This window comes from Solanum pennellii, chromosome 6 (assembly GCF_001406875.1).
Source record: "Solanum pennellii chromosome 6, SPENNV200".
NCBI classification, from domain to species: Eukaryota; Viridiplantae; Streptophyta; class Magnoliopsida; order Solanales; family Solanaceae; genus Solanum; species Solanum pennellii.
In genome coordinates, this window is record NC_028642.1 from 45,338,459 (window position 1) to 45,357,439 (window position 18,981).

General features: G+C 32.9%; 2 protein-coding genes and 2 non-coding genes across 5 annotated transcripts; all 4 read left to right on the top strand.

Annotated features, from left to right (window-relative positions):
- The first annotated feature begins 838 nt into the window (after positions 1 to 838).
- Positions 839 to 3,986, top strand: LOC107021899 (RNA-binding protein 1-like). Its single transcript, XM_015222614.2, has 7 exons — positions 839 to 962; positions 2,734 to 2,843; positions 2,923 to 3,070; positions 3,153 to 3,214; positions 3,308 to 3,389; positions 3,669 to 3,799; positions 3,896 to 3,986. The coding sequence occupies exons 1-6, from the start codon at positions 860 to 862 to the stop codon at positions 3,770 to 3,772; spliced, it is 609 nt and encodes a 202-aa protein (XP_015078100.1). The 5' UTR covers positions 839 to 859; the 3' UTR covers positions 3,773 to 3,799; positions 3,896 to 3,986.
- Positions 3,987 to 5,345: 1,359 nt separating this feature from the next.
- Positions 5,346 to 5,506, top strand: LOC114077715. Its single transcript, XR_003579088.1, has one exon. It is a non-coding gene; the product is annotated as a U1 spliceosomal RNA (small nuclear RNA).
- Positions 5,507 to 14,108: 8,602 nt separating this feature from the next.
- LOC114077710 lies at positions 14,109 to 14,269 on the top strand. The gene has a single exon (XR_003579083.1). It is a non-coding gene; the product is annotated as a U1 spliceosomal RNA (small nuclear RNA).
- A 972-nt stretch (positions 14,270 to 15,241) lies between these two features.
- Positions 15,242 to 18,320, top strand: LOC107021897 (RNA-binding protein 1-like). Of its 2 annotated transcripts, none has more exons than XM_015222609.2 (7): positions 15,242 to 15,438; positions 16,948 to 17,057; positions 17,147 to 17,294; positions 17,377 to 17,438; positions 17,532 to 17,613; positions 17,898 to 18,019; positions 18,116 to 18,320. In XM_015222609.2, exons 1-6 carry the CDS (start codon positions 15,336 to 15,338, stop codon positions 17,999 to 18,001), a joined length of 609 nt encoding a protein of 202 aa, XP_015078095.1. In that variant the 5' UTR covers positions 15,242 to 15,335; the 3' UTR covers positions 18,002 to 18,019; positions 18,116 to 18,320. The 2 variants fall into 2 exon arrangements, with proteins under 2 accessions (XP_015078095.1, XP_015078096.2); XM_015222610.2 differs by having other exon boundaries at positions 16,957 to 17,057.
- Positions 18,321 to 18,981: the final 661 nt, after the last annotated feature.

Sequence of the window (18,981 nt, forward strand, 5' to 3'; positions counted from 1 at the left end):
AAATTGCTATTTAACTAACTATTGACCCATAATTTAAGTAATTTAATAGTTTATAACAAATGAATAATAAGCTTTAGCTAATTTTTGTATATATCATCTATAGGTTCTTCATACAAATTTATCATCTTTGGAAAATAGAAGAACTATTATTAAACTAGTGTAATAAAAAAAAACTTTTAAAAATAATTAAGGATAGAATCTCTATCTTAGCTAATATATGAATAGTCAACAAAAGAATTATTTTTGCTTGAAATTGACTTATTTAAAAAATTAGGTTTGTTACGTTTATAGACTATTTAATTTACATAAATTTCCTTTGCCATATTCAAATATAATGAAAATAGTGAACAAAATTCATATATTAGAGATGAGTAATGGATGGTTAGTCATTCTAATTTTTCCTGAAATGATTTAGTGTGAAAAGAAATTTATACCTATACTAAAAATAAGTAAAGAGAGTTATTCATTCAACCTTTTTCCTAAAATGATTTTGTGAATATATTTTATTTTTAATCTTTGAATCGCATGTTAATAACATGAAGCTAAAAGTAATAATATGAAATAAAAAAGTAAAATAATAAAGATTTTTTTTCTATTTACAAAGTGTATCTTAATATGTATAATTTTTCAATTAGACAATCATCGCCAATTTTGATAACATTTGGCTGCCACTTGGCAACATGTCATACTTCTACACTTACTTAATATAGAAGATTTTCCTTTTAAGTAAATTCATCATTGTACTTGGGCGGATCTTTCTTTACAATGCATTTTTTGTCTTTCCTTAAATAGTGAGCACTCCTTTTCCTTTCTCTTTCAATTTTAGTGAAAACTCATTTTCTCTCAGGTGGACTAACATATGGCGGCAGGTGCATACCGGAAGGACACCAACACTATTCAGCTGGAAGTGATGTCGCCGGATCTTACTCCTCTCTTTCCGGAAATCCCTCTCAACGAATATGGTATCAAATCAACTCTGTATCTGTTTAAAATCCTATTGAGAAAGAAGAGACAATTAGGATTTCTACATATTTTTTGCTCAATAGGGCGGATCTGTAGAAATTAGGGTTTTGACATTTATTTTTTAGTTAATAATTTAATTTTTATGACTTGTAGAAACTAGGATTTATTCATATACTTTTTCAGTCAGAAACTTAATTGTTATGACTTGTAGATACTAGGGTTTATTAAATCAGTCAAAACTTAATTTTATGGCTTGTTGAAAATAGAGTTTGTTCATTTGCCTTTTCAATTAAAAACTTAATTTTTATGCTTTTTGTTGTGGTTGGTGTAATATAGTTATGATAGGAATTTAGAATACTCACCAAGAATATCCTGTATACTCATCGAGAAAGTCTTTGGTATTACTGAAGTAAGTGGAAGAAATAAAAGACAAAGTTGTAGTATATGTTTGTAGTCCGCGTGAATAGGGCAATGCAATTTCTTTGGGCTGAATATTAGAGCTATTTTAGTAGCTTTTATACATTAGATGAACCTTTTGTGTAAAGGCTTATTTAGTAGTGGTGAATCTATAGTATCCCATTGAGGTTGACAGTCATTGTAAAACTAACTAAAAAGAGGAGAGAATTCCATCACATTGTCACCTCGATACTAGCAAGAATTCCTGTATGTTAGCAACGATTCCTGAATCATAAACAAATCAGATCAGTCCCTGATGTGCTGCAAGATAGCTAGGAAATGATTTCAATCGTCATGGGAAGATGATGATAAAAGAAGATAGTCCAAGAGAGTTTAAATTAGGGCTAGGTAGTTAGAACTAGTGTTGAAGGGAGCATGAAGCGAATAAAATCAACAATGTCTTGCTTCACTTTGAGTGAAGCGAAGTGTTTGCTTCACCAAAGAAGAGCACATTTTATAAAAAAAGAAAGACTAGCACACATTTTAAAGAAAGACTAAAATAGACCTTCTACAATGACAATACATATAAGCAAATCTTCAATTTTAAATGCTAATATATGTATCAAAAAATTCTTCAAAATACAAGAAAAATCAATATTAAAATAGAGACTTTAGCAATCCAAGGGTGGATCTAGGGGTTTTTTCCAGGGTATATATATATATAGATAAATTTATTTTGAATCGCCTAAACACAAGATTAGAGGTTGACTCATGATTTAGGGGTTTAAAATTTATCTTGAGCTTTCAAGTTCAAATTTCATGCACTGAATTTTTATTTTTTGAACCCATTTAGTTAAAATTCTGCATCCACCACTGATTACAGCTCATGTATTTTCATGAGAATGATTCTTGATGTAGGTTAACAACTTTAATTTATTGCACTAAATTTCAAGTAAAATAATTCAATTATTATATAATACGATTTTAGTATATAATTTATGTCAAACTATTATCTTCACTTGTTGATACAACTCAATTTTAACAAAGTTAATTATCTACCTAAGTTAGATGACAAAAATCTATAATTATCTTTTTTTTGTAGCATTACAGTAATTGTAGAAAAAGTAATGAAAAATATGTTTAACAAAATCAAAAGAGAGAGAGAGAGGGGTCTAAATCATGAAAAACACTAAAAAGATTACTAAGTTCACAATCATATATGTATATAAATATTTAGGAATTCTTTTTAATACATATATACTAAACCGTATTTGGTTATGATGCTGATATTTGTTGCACTTAATTTTACTATTCTTTTCTTGTTTGGTTTCAGTGCTAGATGATATTTGTTTGTGCTGATTTCCCCCTTTTTAGAAGCTCCAAGTAGTCGTTTCTATTATGACAGTGATGATGAATGGGAAATGATGAGATTGAGAAGCACAGCTTCTATCGAAGCATCCTATCAACACTACCTCCGTACTGGGGTAATTAGTTTTTATTTCCTTTTGAGGTTAGTTCCGTACGTAATACTGTATAGGTATAATATAGTGGTAAAATTTCCAGGAAATTTTGTCCTATGAGTCCATACTTAGTGTAATTATGGGCATTGAGGATGTTGGAATGGTACCAGAAGATATCCTTCCTCCAAATGCTAGCAGTACATTGTATGTAGAGGGTTTGCCTGAGGACTGTACAACAAGAGAGGTGGCACGTATCCTTTTCTTGTGTGGAAATTAGCTTCTTGTTTTATTTATGGCCCATTTTAGTTTTTTCCTTTACTTCAGTTTTTGCAGACATATTCCGCCATTTTGGAGGTTACAAAGAAGTTAGGCTCGTACCAAAACCATCAATATATGTAAGAATATATATGTTTCAAATCATCATTTACTGATTAAAAATTCTGTCTACTGTTATTTTGGATTATCAACTTAATTAATTATATATGCAGCCTGGAGCCAATACCTTGATTCTTTGCTTTGTTGATTTTCTGAGTCCGCTTCATGCAGCTGTTGCAATGGATGCCTTACAAGGTGAGCTTCACACTCTCTTCTTTCTACCTCATAATTATGAATGCTCAATTTATAATTAATCAGAGTACTAAACAAAATTGGTGTTGTGTGAATATTCTAAAATTTTGGTCTTCAAAATTTCATACAAGTGTGGAAGCTGCTCTACATGTGCCTTTGACTCGTCATTTAATGAATCGATTGCTGCTTGAAAGAAAATTGTCAGACAATTTGCTGGTGTACACCGATCTATGAAAGAAAAATTTGTTGGGATGGCGTAGTAAAACTAATTAAATCTTGCAGGTTATAAATTCGACCTTGGTAAGCATGATTCAGGAAACTTATTGCTGCAATTTGCTCGCAATCCTGGTGCGAGGTCAGTCAGGTCAGGTGGAGGGAATCGTTGAAAATGTTGAAACTATGTGTATTTACAGGTACAAACCTAAGGTGCACTTGACCCTTTTAATATCGATGACCATGACATATGGTTATACAAATTTACTAAATTGTGGAACTATACTTTTTTGTAGGACTTGCCATGTTTTGAGAGCGAAGTTATGATGCAAGCGTGTTTCTCTGATCATGTATATTAACTGTAGCTGCTGCTTAGCAGTTTGAAAATAAAGTTGCTTGTCAGATCAAATTGTTTAAATTTCTTTTTAAATTTACTACAACTTATGACATTATCAACTTGTGCTCTGTTGTTTAGTGTCTGATTACTGTCATTTGGGTCTGGAGACTTTTCAAGGTTAATCCTTGCTAGAAAGTGTATGTTCTTTAATTCCATGGTGATGGTGATGGTAGTGGATTTTTATTTGGAGTCTATGATAGCACTTACTATATAATGTATGTGTAGAGTCTCACCAATATCTATATTATCCAATCTGAATGACCTCCCCCTTACAGACTCCAAAAATCCTTGTGAAGAACGTGACGACTTTTACCCAGAGGTAGCTATTATCTTACCAATGCTAACAAAGATTGCCTCTCCATTAAAAACAATGGATTGCAGTAAAGGCTGGAGTCGGAAGCTTGCCATGAATGATAACTTGAGAAAAAAAGTCCTAAACACTAATTCCAAGATGAGCCAAAACATCATAAAGAAATCCCAACTCTAGTACTTCTTTCTTCCGCTTTATTGATCTTGTTGAATGTTCGGCCTTCACTAGAAAAATTCTTTTGATTTCTGATTTTGCGAAAGATAATTGTTTTCTTCTTTAGCTTTGTGCTTGTATAGAGTTTGATTAAACCTTAGTCGGCTTCTACAAGAAAAGAAATTAATTTTCCTTAGAAAAATAATCTCTTTCCTTATGGAACTTGTTTGTCTCCTTACTTTTCCACATAGGAGTCGTTCACCTTCATTCTTCTCCCAGTTTAACTTGGATTGATGTTTTGAACATGTTTTCCTATTTTATGAGTGATCTCTTCCCGCCTCTTTATTTTATTTTTGGAACATGCATGTAAACCTGGTTCATGTTTTCATCATCAAAAGTTATTTGAGATTTTTGTCAAATCATCATCGTTGTCTCGGGTACCAAGTTTGTGTGTGGGCTTCATGAGAGTATCGGGTATGCAATGCAAGTTAGGATAAAAAAGAGTAGTATTAATTAAAGACTTAAACTAGACTGATGAAGTTTAAGACTGTAACGAGCATACTTAGCTTGCAACTAATCAATGCATAATCATTCCTTTTTGGCGAAATATACCGAGCTACTTAGTATTGAAGAACTCGGTAAACTTTCTAATCCTAGTTTTAGATATAAAGAAGTTTAGAAAACAGTCATATGAAACTCTACAAGCCTTAAATGAACCATAGTTATAGACATGAGTGGAAGTAGTAATAGTTTGGGAATTGAGAGCACTAATCACGAAGTAATTTTATTTAGTTTGTATCTTAAAGTGCGTTCATCTTTTAATGTTGTCTAAGGCTACAATCGTTGAGACAATTATCTAAATTTATGTTTTATCTTTTTTTTTTAATTACTTACCTGAATGGGGTCAATGGGTGATCGTGAAGATCCATGGCCTAGGCTTCTGACCTCCATTGCACTTTGGAGGGGTGCCTGCCTAAGGTTGGCCCACGTGGTTCAGCGTACGTCATAATTTGTTGCTGAGGGGGCCTGCGTTCGCGTGGCCCCAACCAAATCTAGTTTAATCTTTGGTTTTAATGGGCCTCTGATATTCTAGCCCATCGTAGTTGAACAGATATTCTGTTATGCTATATTACTGCTGCTAAGATAGTTTAGCTTAACCTATGCTATAACTAACAGTATGTAAGATTATGAACAATCTCATGAATTATTATGTATACTAAAGAGCAACATTAGGATGGAGTTGTTCAAATGACAATTTTGATTTCATACTTAGTTTTATTGCCCTTTTAATAGAAGTGTTACTCAAATTTGTTTTTTGAAATTTAACGGCAAACTCATAATATATAGACATTACTTAAAATGTGATAGGAGAAATGTGGGCCTCGCCCCTCTACTACTTGAACTTAAGTAACTACAGTTAGGAGAAAGATATTTAAGGCGATTCGGTCGGTTGATCTATGTGCTAATAAACACGAAAAATTGAAAAATTTACTTTGGTTTTGATGGGCTTCTGATATTCTAGCCCAACTTAGTTGAACAGATATTCTGTTATGCTATATTACTGCTGCTAAGATAGTTTAGCTGAACCTAACTAACAGTATGTAAGATTATGAACAATCTCATGAATTATTATGTATACTAAAGAGCAACATTAGGATGGAGTTGTTCAAATGACCATTTTGATTTCATACTTCATTGTATTGCCCTTTTTATAGAAATGTTACTCAAATTTGTTTTTTGCCATTTGACTTCAAACTCATAATATAGAGACATTACTTAAAATATGATAGGAGAACTGTGGGCCTCGCCCGTCTACTACTTGAACTTAAGTAACTACAGTTAAGAGAAAGATATTTGAGGCAATTCGGTCGGTTGATCTATCTATGTGCTAATACACACGAAAAATTGCGAAATTTACGCGCTTTTTAAAAAATGGCCTCTAGATGTGAAAATTAGTGTGAAAAATAGTACGAGAATACGTAATAGTTCCCAAAATTCAATATGGAGGTATTCATAATATTTTTTTGAGAAAAAACAATTTAGGTACTCCATAGGTCAGAACCATAGGCTAATTACACAAGAAAACTTGACTAACTTGCATAATTCCAAAAAAGGGCTTGTAGATGCAGAAATGGGAGTAAAAATATTGATGTAAATATACATGATGGTTCCCCAACTCAATACAGAGGTCCTTATAAAGTTTTTAGAAAATAGTATTTAGGGTGCTCCACGCACCTGATCAATGAGATAATACACACGAAAAAATGAGAAATTTGTGTAATTCCAAAAAAATTTTAGGGTGCTACAGCCGCCAGATCTATGGGCTAATATATACGAAAAATTGATAAATTTACGCAATTCATAAAAAAGGCCTCTGAATGCAGAAATGAGCATGGAAAAAAAGGTATGAGTATATGTGATAGTTCTCCTATTTAATACAGAGGTCCTCATAAATTTTTTTGACCAAAAACTTTTGGGTGCTCTTTGGCGCCAGATCCATGGCCTAAAAGCAACAAAAATTTGAGGAATTTGTGCGATTCCTAAATAGTGCCTCTGGATGCGGATATGGATGTGAGAAATAATGAGAGTATACGTGATAGTTCCCCAAATCAATACAGAGGTCCTCATAAGTTTTACTGATAAAAATATTTTGGGTTCTCCGAGCACTTGATCCATGGCTAATAGACACAGAAAAAATTAAGGAATTTGCACAATTTCTTAAAAAGGAAAAGTTGATTCAAAAGTGGTGTGAGTATATTTGATGGTTCCCCAACTCAATATGTAGGTGTTCATAAAAGTTTTTGAGAAACTTTATTTGGGTGCTTCGGGCGCCAGATTTATGGGCTAATTAATTCATTCTAAAAGTTGACAAATTTGCGTGATTCTTAGAAAAGGCATGTAGATGACGAAATGGACGTGAAAAAATAATTTGAGTATACATGATGATTCCCTAACTCTATACAAAGGTCCTTATAAATTTTTTGAAAGAGAAATTTGGGTGCTTGAGGCACCATATCCATGGGCTAATACATACGAAAAATTAAGGAATTTACGCAATTCCTAAAAATGGCATGTAGATACGAAAATAAGAGTGAAAAAAATGTGTGACTATACAGGATGGTTCCCAACTTAATACGGAAGTCCTCATAATGTTCTTTGAGAAAAAAAGGAGTGTTTCGATCCCCAATTCTTTGGGCTAATACACACAAAAAATGGAGTAATTCCTAAAAAAGGGCCTCTAGATGCTGAAATGGATGTGAAAAAAATGGTTTGAATATGCGTGACGGTTCCCAAATAAATATGGAAGTCCTTAAAGATTTTTGAGAAAAAAATATTTGAGTGTTTTGGGTACCAGATCTATAGGCTAAGACACACGAAAAACGTAGGAATTTCTGCGATTCCAAAAAAGGTATGTGAATGCGGAAATGGACATGAAAATAAATATGTGTGATTATACGTGATGGTTCCCCAACTCAATACAGACGTCCTCATAAAAAATTTTGGGAACCAAATTGGGTGCTTCGGACTCTAGATCCATTAGCTAATACACACAAAAATTGAGAAATTTGCGCGATTCCAAAAAAAAAGTCCATCAAATAAAATAATGGGCGTGAAAAAAATGGTGTGAGTATACCTGATGGTTTCCCAACTTAATACGGAGGTCCTGATAAATTTATTTGAGAAAAAATATTGGAGTTCCTGACGTCAGATCCATGGGCTTATACACGCAAAAATTGATGAATTTGCGCGATTTAAAATAAAGGGCTTGTAGATGCAGAAATGGGCGTGAAAATTTTAGTGTGATTATACGTGATGGTTCCCCAACTCAATATGGAGGTCCTTATAATTCTTTTTGGGAAAAGAAGATTGGGTTCTTCGAAAGCCAGATTCATCGGCTAATACAAACAGAAAATTGAGGAATTTATGCAATTACTAAAAAAGGGCGAGTAATTGAGGTAATGGATATAAAAAAATAGTGTGAATATTCATAATGGTTACTCAATAAGTATGTCCTCATAAAGTATTTTGAGAAAAACAATTTTGGGTGCTTCGGGATCCAGATCCATGGAGTAATACACATGAAAAATTGATGAATTTATGCGATTCCTAAAAAAAGGCATGCAAATGCGCAAATGAGCTTCAAAAAATGGTGTGAGTATACATGACTGTTTCCAACTCAATACAAAGGTCCTCATAATGTTTTTTAAGAAAAAATTGGGGTGCTTTGGGCGCCAGATCCGTGGGCTAATACACACGAAAAATTGAGAAATTTGCATTATTCCAATAAAAGGGCCTCTAGATACGGAAATGTGTGTGAATGAAATAGTGTGAGTATACGCGATGGTTCCCAAACTCAATACTAAGTTCTTCATAATGCTTTTGATAAAAAGAAATTGGGTGCTTCGGGCTCCAGACACACACGGGCTAATACACCCGAAAATTGAGCAATTTGTGAGATTCTAAAAAATGGGCCTGTAGATGAAGAAATTGACGTGAAAAAATGGTGTGAGTATAAGTTATAGTTCCTCAACTCAATACGGAGGTCCTCATAAATTTTCTTTGAGAAAGACAATTTGGGTGATTTAGGCGCCTGATCAATGGGCTTATACATAGGAAAATTTAGGAATATTTGTGATTTCTAAAAAGGACTTATACATTCACAAATGGGCGTGAAATAATTGGTGCGAGTATACATTATAGCTCCCTAATTCAATACGAAGTCCTCATAATATTTTTGAGAAAAAAATTTAGGGTGCTCTGGCGCCAAATCCATGGTCTTATACACATGAAAAATTGAGGAATTTGAGCAAAGGATTAGTAAATACAAAAATGTGCTTGAAAAAATAATGTGAGTATACATGATTGTTACCCAACTTAATAACGAGGTCCTCACGAAATTTTTGAGAAAATTGTTTGTTGCTCCAGGCCCTTGATCCATTGGCATCAACACACGAAAAATTAAGGAATTTAGTCGATTTCTAAAAAGGGCTTGAAGATGTGGAAATGGGAGTGAAATAATAAGTGCGAGTATATGTGATTGCTTCCCAACTCAATACGGATGTCCTCATAAAGTTTTTTTGAAAAAAAATTTGGTGCTCTAGGCTCTAGATCCATAGGTTAATACACACGAAAATTGAGGACTTTGCCCAATTCCTATAAAGGGCGTCTAGATGCGGAAACAGACCTGAAAAAATGGAGTGAGTATACGTGTTGGTTCCCAACTCAATATGGAGGTACTCGTAATGCTTTCTTTGTTAAAAAATTAGGGTGCTTCGAGCGCCAGATCTATGAACTAATAGACATGAAAAAATGAAGAATTTGTGTGAATCCTTAAAAAAGCCTATAGATGCGGAAATGACATGAAAAAAAATCATTTGAGTATACAAGTTGGTTCTCCATATAAATACGGAGGTTCTCATAAAGTTTTTTGAGAAAAAAGTTTTGTGCTCTAGATGCGGAAATGAGCATAAAAGAAATTATGTGAGTATACATGATGGTTCTCCAACTCAATACAGCGGTCGTCGTGAAGTTTTTTGAGAAAATATAATTTGGGTTCTCCGAGCGCCAGATCCATCGGCTACTACACACGAAAAATTGAGGAACTTGTGTGATTCTTAAAAAAGGGTCTATAGATGCGGAAATGGACGTGAAAAAATGGTGTGTGTATACGTAATGGTTCTCCAAATCAATAAAGAGATATTATAATGTTTTTTCAGAATTTTTTGGGAGCTAGAGGCGCAAATCCATCAATCGGCTAATACACATGTAAAAATGAGATATTTTAGCATTTCCCAGAAACGGCCTGTAGATGCGGCAAATGGGCTTGAAAAAAATGGTGTGTGTATACATGATGGTTCCCTGACTCAATAAGGAGGTCCTCATAAAGTTTTTTCAGAATAAAAATATGGGTACTATGGGCTTCAAAACAGTGGGCTATTACGCCCAAAAATTTGAGGAATTTGCATGATTCCTAAAATGGCATGTAGATGCAGAATTGCATGTAAAAAAATGGTGTGACTATATTTGATTGTTCCCCAACTTAATACAGAGGTCCTCATAAAATAATTTGAGAAAAAAATTTGGTGCTCCAGGCACTAGATCCATCGGCTAATACAAATGAAAGATTGAGAAATTTGCGCGATTCCTAAAGAGGGGCCTCTAGATGTAGAAATGAACATGAAAAATGATGTGAGTATACATGACGGTTACTCAATATAAAGGTCCTCATAAATTTTTCCGAATAAAATTAATTTGGGTGCTGCAGAAGCCAAATCCGTGGTCTAATACACACGAAAAATAGAGAAATTTGCGCAATACCTAAAAAAGGCCTATAAATGCGAAAGTAAGCTTGAAAAGTAGTATGAAAATAGGTGATAGTTTCCCAACTCAATAATGATGTCCTACTGATGTTTTTGGTAAATAAAAGTTTTGGGTGCTTCGGACGCCAGAACTATGGGCATTGACACACAAAAAAGTAAGGAATTTGCGTCATTTCTAATAAACGATGTGTAGATGCGGAAATGGGTGCTAAAAAAATAGTACGACTATACGTGATTGTTCCCAAGTCAATAATAGAGGTCCTCGTAAATTTTTTAAGAAAAGTTTTTTAGGTGCTTTAGGCAGAACACACTTAAAAATTAAGTAATTTGCGTGATTTTTAAGAGAGCTTGTACATGCGTAAATGGACATAAAAATTTTTGTTAGTATACGTGATGATTTCCTGACTCAATAAGGAGGTCCTCATAAATTATTTTGAGAAAAAATATTTTGGCTGCTCTAGGCGTTAAATCAATTGGATTAATATATAGAAAAATTGAGGCATTTGCACAATTTCCAAAAAAAGGACATGTAAATGGAAAATGAGTGTGATAAAAATGATGCGAGTATATTTCATAATCCCCAACTCAACACAGAGGTCCTCATAAAAGTTTTTAAAAATAAATTTTTGTTTGCATCTAGCGCCAGATCCATTGGCTAATACATGCAAAAAATCAAGAAATTAGTGCAATTAATATATTAAGAGCCTGGAAATGCGGAATCGAACATGAAAAAATGGTGCGATTATACATGATATTTCCCAACTCAAAACAGAGATCCTTATAAATTTTTTTGAGCAAAAATATTTTAGGTGTTCTAGCGCCAGATCCATGTGCTTAATACACACGAAAAATTGAGTAAATTGCGCAATTTCTGAAAAAAGACATGTAAATGCGAAGATAAGCGTGAAAAAATGGTGAAAGTATACATTATGATTACCCAACTAAATACGGAGGTCCTCATAAAACTTTTTGAGAGAAAAAATGTAGGTGCTCCTGGCGCTAGATCCATAGGCTAATATACATGAAAAATAATAAAAATTGCACAATTTCTAAAAAATGTATGTTCATACGGAAATAGGCTACAAAAAAAATAGTGTGAGTATATATGATGATTCCCCAAATCAATAAGGAGGTTCTCATACATTTTTTTAGAATAAAATTTTGGGTGCTCCGAGCGCTAGAACCGTGGACTAATACAATAAGAAAAATTGAGAAATTTGTGTAATTCTTAAAAAGGGCATGTATATGCGGAATAGGCGTGAAAAAATGAAGTGAGTATACGTGATTGTTCCCCAACTCAACATGGAGTTCCTCATAATGTTTTTTGACAAATTAAATTGGGTGCTCCAGACACTAGATCCATGGGTCAATACACATGAAATATTGAAAGATTTATATGATTCCCAAAAAAGGGCCTGTAGATACGGATCTAGGCATAAAAAAATGGTGTGAGTATACGTGATGTTTCTCCAACTATATATGTAGGTTCTCATAAAGATTTTTTAGAAATAAAATTTGGGTGCTCCCGGCGCCAGATCCATAAGTTAATATACATGAAAAATTGAGAAATTTGCATGATTCCTAAAAAGGGTCTGTAGATGATGAAATGGACGTGAAAAAATAGGTATGAGTATATGTGATGGTTACAAATATAATACAGAGGTCCTCATAATATTTTTTAGAAATTTTTTTTGGGTGCTTCTATGCCAGATCCATGGGCTAATAAACACGAAAAATTGAGAAATTTGCGCAATTCCTATAAAAGGGGTTTGAGATGTGAAAATGATCTTGAAAAAATGGTGTGAGTATACCTGCTTATTCCTGGACTCAATAAGGAGTTCCTCATATTCTTTTTTGAATAAAATCGTTGGTGCTCTCGGCGCCAGAATTGTGGGCTAATACACATGAAAAAATGAGAATTTTTGTGTGATTCCTTAGAAGGGCTTGTAGATGCGAAAATGGTCATGAACAAATGGTGCGAGTATATACGTGAGTGTTCCCCAACTCAATATAGAGGTCATCATAATGCTTTTTGATAAAAAAAAATTGGGTGCTTCGGGCGTCAGATCCATGGGCTAATTCACACTAAAAATTGAAGAATTCACGTGATTCCAAAAAAAGGTCTTGTAGATACAAAAATGGACATGAAAAATTTGTGTGAGTATAAGTGATAGTTTACCCCTCAATACGGAGGTGCTAATAAATTATTTTGAGAAAAGAAGATTTTAGGTGCTCTAAGTGTCAGATCCATGGGCTAATACACACGAAAAATTGAGAAATTTATACGATTTCTAAAAGGACATGTAAATACGGAAATATGTGTGAAAAAAAAGATGTGAGTATATGTGATGATTTTCCAACTCAATCAAAAGAAAATATGACCTTATCTAATTTCCTTTATCATCTATGATATTAATATCTTATACTTTCTTTTGGTTATCCAGAAACTATTTACTTTCTCAAATGTGATTTCCTTAAAATAAAACATGGGATTAATAGAGATGCTTTAACAACATTGCAATTTAATATAAAGAATATGCAATGCAAATTTGGTTAAAAAGAGTAGTTTTAATTGAAGACTTAAACTATACAGGTCAAGTTTGTGCAAAACCATGAAGAACTCATTAGACTTTCTAATCCTATGTTCATATATAAATCAGTTAAAAATAAGTCATTATGAAATTCGACAAGCCTTAATTGAATCAAATTTACAAACATGAGAGGAAATAATAATTGTTTGGGAGCACGAATATGTTAGGATCGAAAATAAGTAGGTGTAAATGCGGAAGCTAGCAAAGCAAACCTCGAAAGACCACGAGTAAGAAGACAACGAGAAATACACCAAAAAGACACAAAGATACATGGGAGGTTCGCACAAGTGATAACATATCAATCTTGTGACCCATAAATTATCTCCCTAACCAAAACTCTCAAAGCCCTTGGACTACATTGTTTGACTAAGTTAGAAGGAACATGCCGCTATTTATAGAGTCCTAAACTTTTTCCTACCAGAAAAAGGATTAGTCAATCCAAAACTTTTTTCTAAAAGGAAAACCTATTTATGGTAAGAAATTAGGGCAAATAAAATCTAACAGAATCATCAAGTACTTATATTTTGTAATCCGTACTTATAGTAGTTCGTATTTTAAAGTGTGTTTATATGTTATTGTTGTCTAAAACTACAATTTTGTTTTTTAAGTAACTAATCCATTTCAACGATGAAAATTTTGATATATATACAGAAGAACCCAGTTATCCCATATCGACAAATAGGGAAGATGGAGACAGAAGGAGGAGGTATAATATTGGGCCAAGTAGGATAAAATAACATACTTACCTGGACGGGGTCAATGGTTGATCATGAAGGCCCATGGCCTAGGCTTATGACCTCCATTGCACTTTGAAGGGGTACTTGCCTAAGGTCGGCCCAAGTGGCCGAGCCTACGTCATAATTTGTTGCTGAAGAGGCTTGCGTTCGCGCGGCCCCTGCCAATTCTAGTTTAATCTTTGGTGGGCTGTAGATCTAAATAATACATGTGTTGCCCAGAGGCCACTCTTTAGCCCAGCGTGGTTGAACATATATCATCATCCGCATATGACTACTGCTAAGATAGTTTTAACTGAACCTATGCTAAAACTAACAACAAGTAAGAACATGAGAAACCTTAGTAATTATATATATGAACGTTCAACAATTTTATAGTTTCTAAGAACCTAAAAGTACTTTTTAATAAATAAACCTTGCACCATAGGAGTATTTTTTTTGTGTTTTTAATAATTAGTTATTTATAAGTAATTTTAGATTGAGTTGAACAAATTAAATCTCTCATATATAAACAAGTTTTCATTTTAAGTGAATTCTTTATTTAGCTTCGCCTATAAGAGAAGACATTAAGTTTTCTATTCTCTCCTTAAATTCATTAAATTTATAGAAAGTGAAGGTATATCACTGGTGGGTGCTCGTATATTTTCNTATTCAAATATAATGAAAATAGTGAAAACAATTCATATATTAGAGATGAGTAATGGATGGTTAGTCATTCTTTTTCCTGAAATGATTAGTGTAAATAGAAATTTATACCTATATTAAAAATAAGTAATGGAGAGTTATTCATTCAATCTTTTTTGTAAAATGATTTTGTGAAATTATTTTATTTTTAATCTTTGAACCGCAATGTTAATAACATTAAGCTAAAAGTAATAATATGAAATAAAAAAGTAAAAAAATAAAGAATTTTTTTCTATTTACAAAGTGTATCTAAATATGCATAACTTTTTAATTAGACAATCATCGCCAAATTTTTTAACATTAGGCTGCCACTTGGCAACATGTGATACTTCTACCCTTACTTAATATAGAAGATTTTCATTTTAAGTAAATTCATCATTGTACTTTGGCGGATCTTTCTTTACAATGCATTTTTTTTGTCTTTCCATAAATAATGAGCACTCCTCAATTACATCGATTCTGAACTACGTCCAACCAAATATTCTTGCCCTTTTCCTTTCTCTTTCAATTTTAGTGGAAACTCATTTTCTCTCCGGTGGACTAACATATGGCAGTGGGTGCTTACCGAAAGGACACCAACACTGTGCAGCTGGAAGTGATGTCGCCGGATCTTTCTCCCGTCTTCGCGGAAATCCCTCTCAACGAATACGGTATCAAATAAACTCTGTATCTTTTAAAATCCTATCGAGAAAGAAGAGACAATTTAAGATTTCAACATATTTTTTGCTCAATAGGGTGGATCTGTAGAAATTAGGTTTTTTACATTTATTTTTTAGTTAAGAATTTAATTTTTATGACTTGTAGAAACAGAGATTTATTCATATACTTTTTTAGTCAGAAACTTAATTCTTATGAGTTGTAGATACTGGGGTTTATTAAATCAGTCAAAAATTAAATTTTATGGCTTGTCGAAAATAGAGTTTGTTATTTGCCTTTTCAATTAAAAACTTAATTTGTATGCTTTTTGCTGTGGTTTGTGTAATATAGTTATGATAGGAATTGAGAATACTCACCAAGAATGTCTTGTATACTCCTCAAGAAAGTCTTTGGTATTACTGAAGTAAGTGGAGGAAATAAAAAAAAAGTTGTAGTATATGTTTGTAGTCCGCGTGAATAGGGCAAATCAATTTTTCGGGGCTCAATATTAGAGCTATTTTTGTAGCTTTTATACATTAGATGAACCTTTTGGTGTAAGGCCTTATTTAGTAGTGGTGAATCTATAGTATCTCATTGAGGCTGATAGTCAGTGTAAAACTAGCTAAAAAGAGGAATTCCTGCATCATAAACAATTCACATCAGCCCCTGATGTCCTGCAAGATAGCTAGGAAATGATTTCGATCATAATGGGCAGATAATGATAAAAGACGATAGTCCAAGAGAGTTCAAATTAGGGCTAGGTAGTTAGAACTAGTGTTGAAGGGAGCATGAAGCGAAAAAAAAAATCAACAATGTCTTGCTTCACTTTGAGTGAAGCAAAGTGTTTGCTTCCCCAAAGTGGAGCATACTTTATAAAGAAAGAAAGACTAGCACACACTTTAAAGAAAGACTAAAATAGACCTTGTACAATGACAATACATATAAGCAAATCTTCAATTTAAATGCTAATATATGTATCACAAAATTCTTCAAAATACAAGAAAAATCAATATTAAAATAGAGACTTTAGCAATCCAAGGGTGGATCTAGGGGTTTTTCCAGGGTATATATATATAATTCAATTATTATATAATACGATTTTAGTATATAATTTATGTCAAACTATTATCTTCACTTGTGAATACAACTCAAATTTAACAAAGTTAATTAACTACCTAGATAACAAAAATCTATTATTATCTTTTTTTCTTTGTAGCATAACAGTAATTATATTAAAAGTAATGAAAAATATGTTCAAAAAAAATCAAAAGAAAGAGAGAGAGAGAGAGAGAGAGAGAGAGAGAGGTCTAGATCATGAAAAGCACTAAAAATGATTAATAAAATTACAATCATAAATTTTATATGCATATAAATATTTAGGAATTCTTTTAATACACATACAAAACGTTATTTGGTTATCTTAGGTTGATGCTAATATTTGTTGCACTTAATTTTACTAATTCTTATCTTGTTTGGTTTCAGTGTTAAATGATATTTGCTTGTGCTGATTTTCCCCTTTTTAGAATCTCCAGGTAGTCCTTTTTATTATGACAGTGATGATGAATGGGGAATGATGAGATTGAGAAGCACAGCTTGTATCGAAGCATCCTATGAACACTACCTCCGTACTGGGGTACTTAGTTTTTATATTCCTTTTTAAGGTTGGTTCCGTACGTAATACTGTATATATAGGTCTAATATATATAGTGGTAAAATATCCAGGAAATTTTGTCCCATGAGTCCATACTTAGTGTAATTATGGGCATTGAGGATGTTGGAATGGTACCAGAAGATATCCTTCCTCCAAATGCTAGCAGTACATTGTATGTAGAGGGTTTGCCTGAGGACTGTACAACAAGAGAGGTGGCACGTATCCTTTTCTTGTGTGGAAATTAGCTTATTGTTTTATTTATGGCCCATTCTAGTTTTTCCCTTTACTTCAGTTTTTGCAGACATATTCCGCCATTTTGGAGGTTACAAAGAAGTTAGGCTGGTACCAAAACCATCAATATATGTAAGAATATATATGTTTCACATCATCATCTACTAATTAAAAATTCTGTCTACTGTTATTTTGGATTATCAACTTAATTAATTATATATGCAGCCTGGAGTCAATACCTTGATTCATTGCTTTGTTGATTTTGTGAGTCCGCTTCATGCAGCTGCTGCAATGGATGCCTTACAAGGTGAGCTTCACACTCTCTTTTTTCTACCTCATAATTATGAATGCTCAATTTATAATTAATCAGAGTACTAAACAAAATCAATGTTGTGTGAATATTCTAAAATTTTGGTCTTTAAACTTTCGTACAAGTTGAAGGACATCTGGAAGCTGCTCTACATGTGCTTTTGACTCGTCATTTCATGAATGCTTGACAGAAAATTGTCGGACAATTTGCTAGTGTACATCGATCTATGAAAGAGAAATTTGTTGGGATAATAGTGTAGTAAAACTAATCAAATCGTGCAGGTTATAAATTCGACCTTGATGAGCATGATTCAGGCAACTTAATGCTGCAATTTGCTCGCAATCCTGGTGTGACGTCAGCTGGAGGGGATCGTGGAAATTGTTGAAACTATGTGTATTTACAGGTACAAACCTTTGGTGCGCTTGACCCTTTTATTATCGATGACCATAACATACGGTTATACAAAGTTACTAAATTGTGGAACTATACTTTTGTGTAGGACTTGCCATGTTTGGAGAGCGACATCATGCTGCAAGCGTGTTTCTCTGATCATGTATATTAACTGTAGCTGGTGCTTAGCAGTTTATAGACAAAGTTGCTTGTCAGATCAAATATAATTGTTTAAATTTCTTTTTAAAATTCGCTACAACTTATGACATTATCAACTTGTGCTCTGTATTTTAGTGTGTGATTACTGTCATTCAGGTCAGGAGACTTTTTAATTGTAGAAATAAAATCCTTGGTGATGGTGATGGTTTGTAGATTTTTATTTGAAGTCTAGGCAACTTAATGCTGCAATTTGCTCTCTTTTTCTGGTGTTGATTAATTTCATCAATAGTTTTTCAAAGTACAGTAATAGTTACTTATGCCTACAGGGAGCACATTCTTTTTGAACTACTATAAATCTAGTGTAAGTAAATGTTTTTTTTTTTCTTTTAATAATTGTCGATATATAAATCTATATAGTAGTTGATATAAAAATAGCGTGCAAAAGAATTTTTTTTTGCTAGAAATTTGACGTATTTAAAAATTACATTTGTTACGTTAACAAATTATTCTTTTGCATAAATGTTCTTTTAAGTGAGATCCAAATATAACAAAAATCCATACATCGTAGATGAACAAAAAATGTAGAGTTATCCATAAAAACTTTTTCCTAAAATGATTCGTGGACAATATCTTATCTTTAATTTTTGAATCTCGTACAAATAGCATGATGCTAAAAGTAATAATATGAAATAAGAAAATAGACAAATAAATAAAAACTTTCTTCTACCTCATGATGTTTTTTGAGAAATATTTTTTGGGTGATCTGGACATCAAATTCCTGTGCTAATACTTCCGAAAAATTGCGGAATTTGGGAG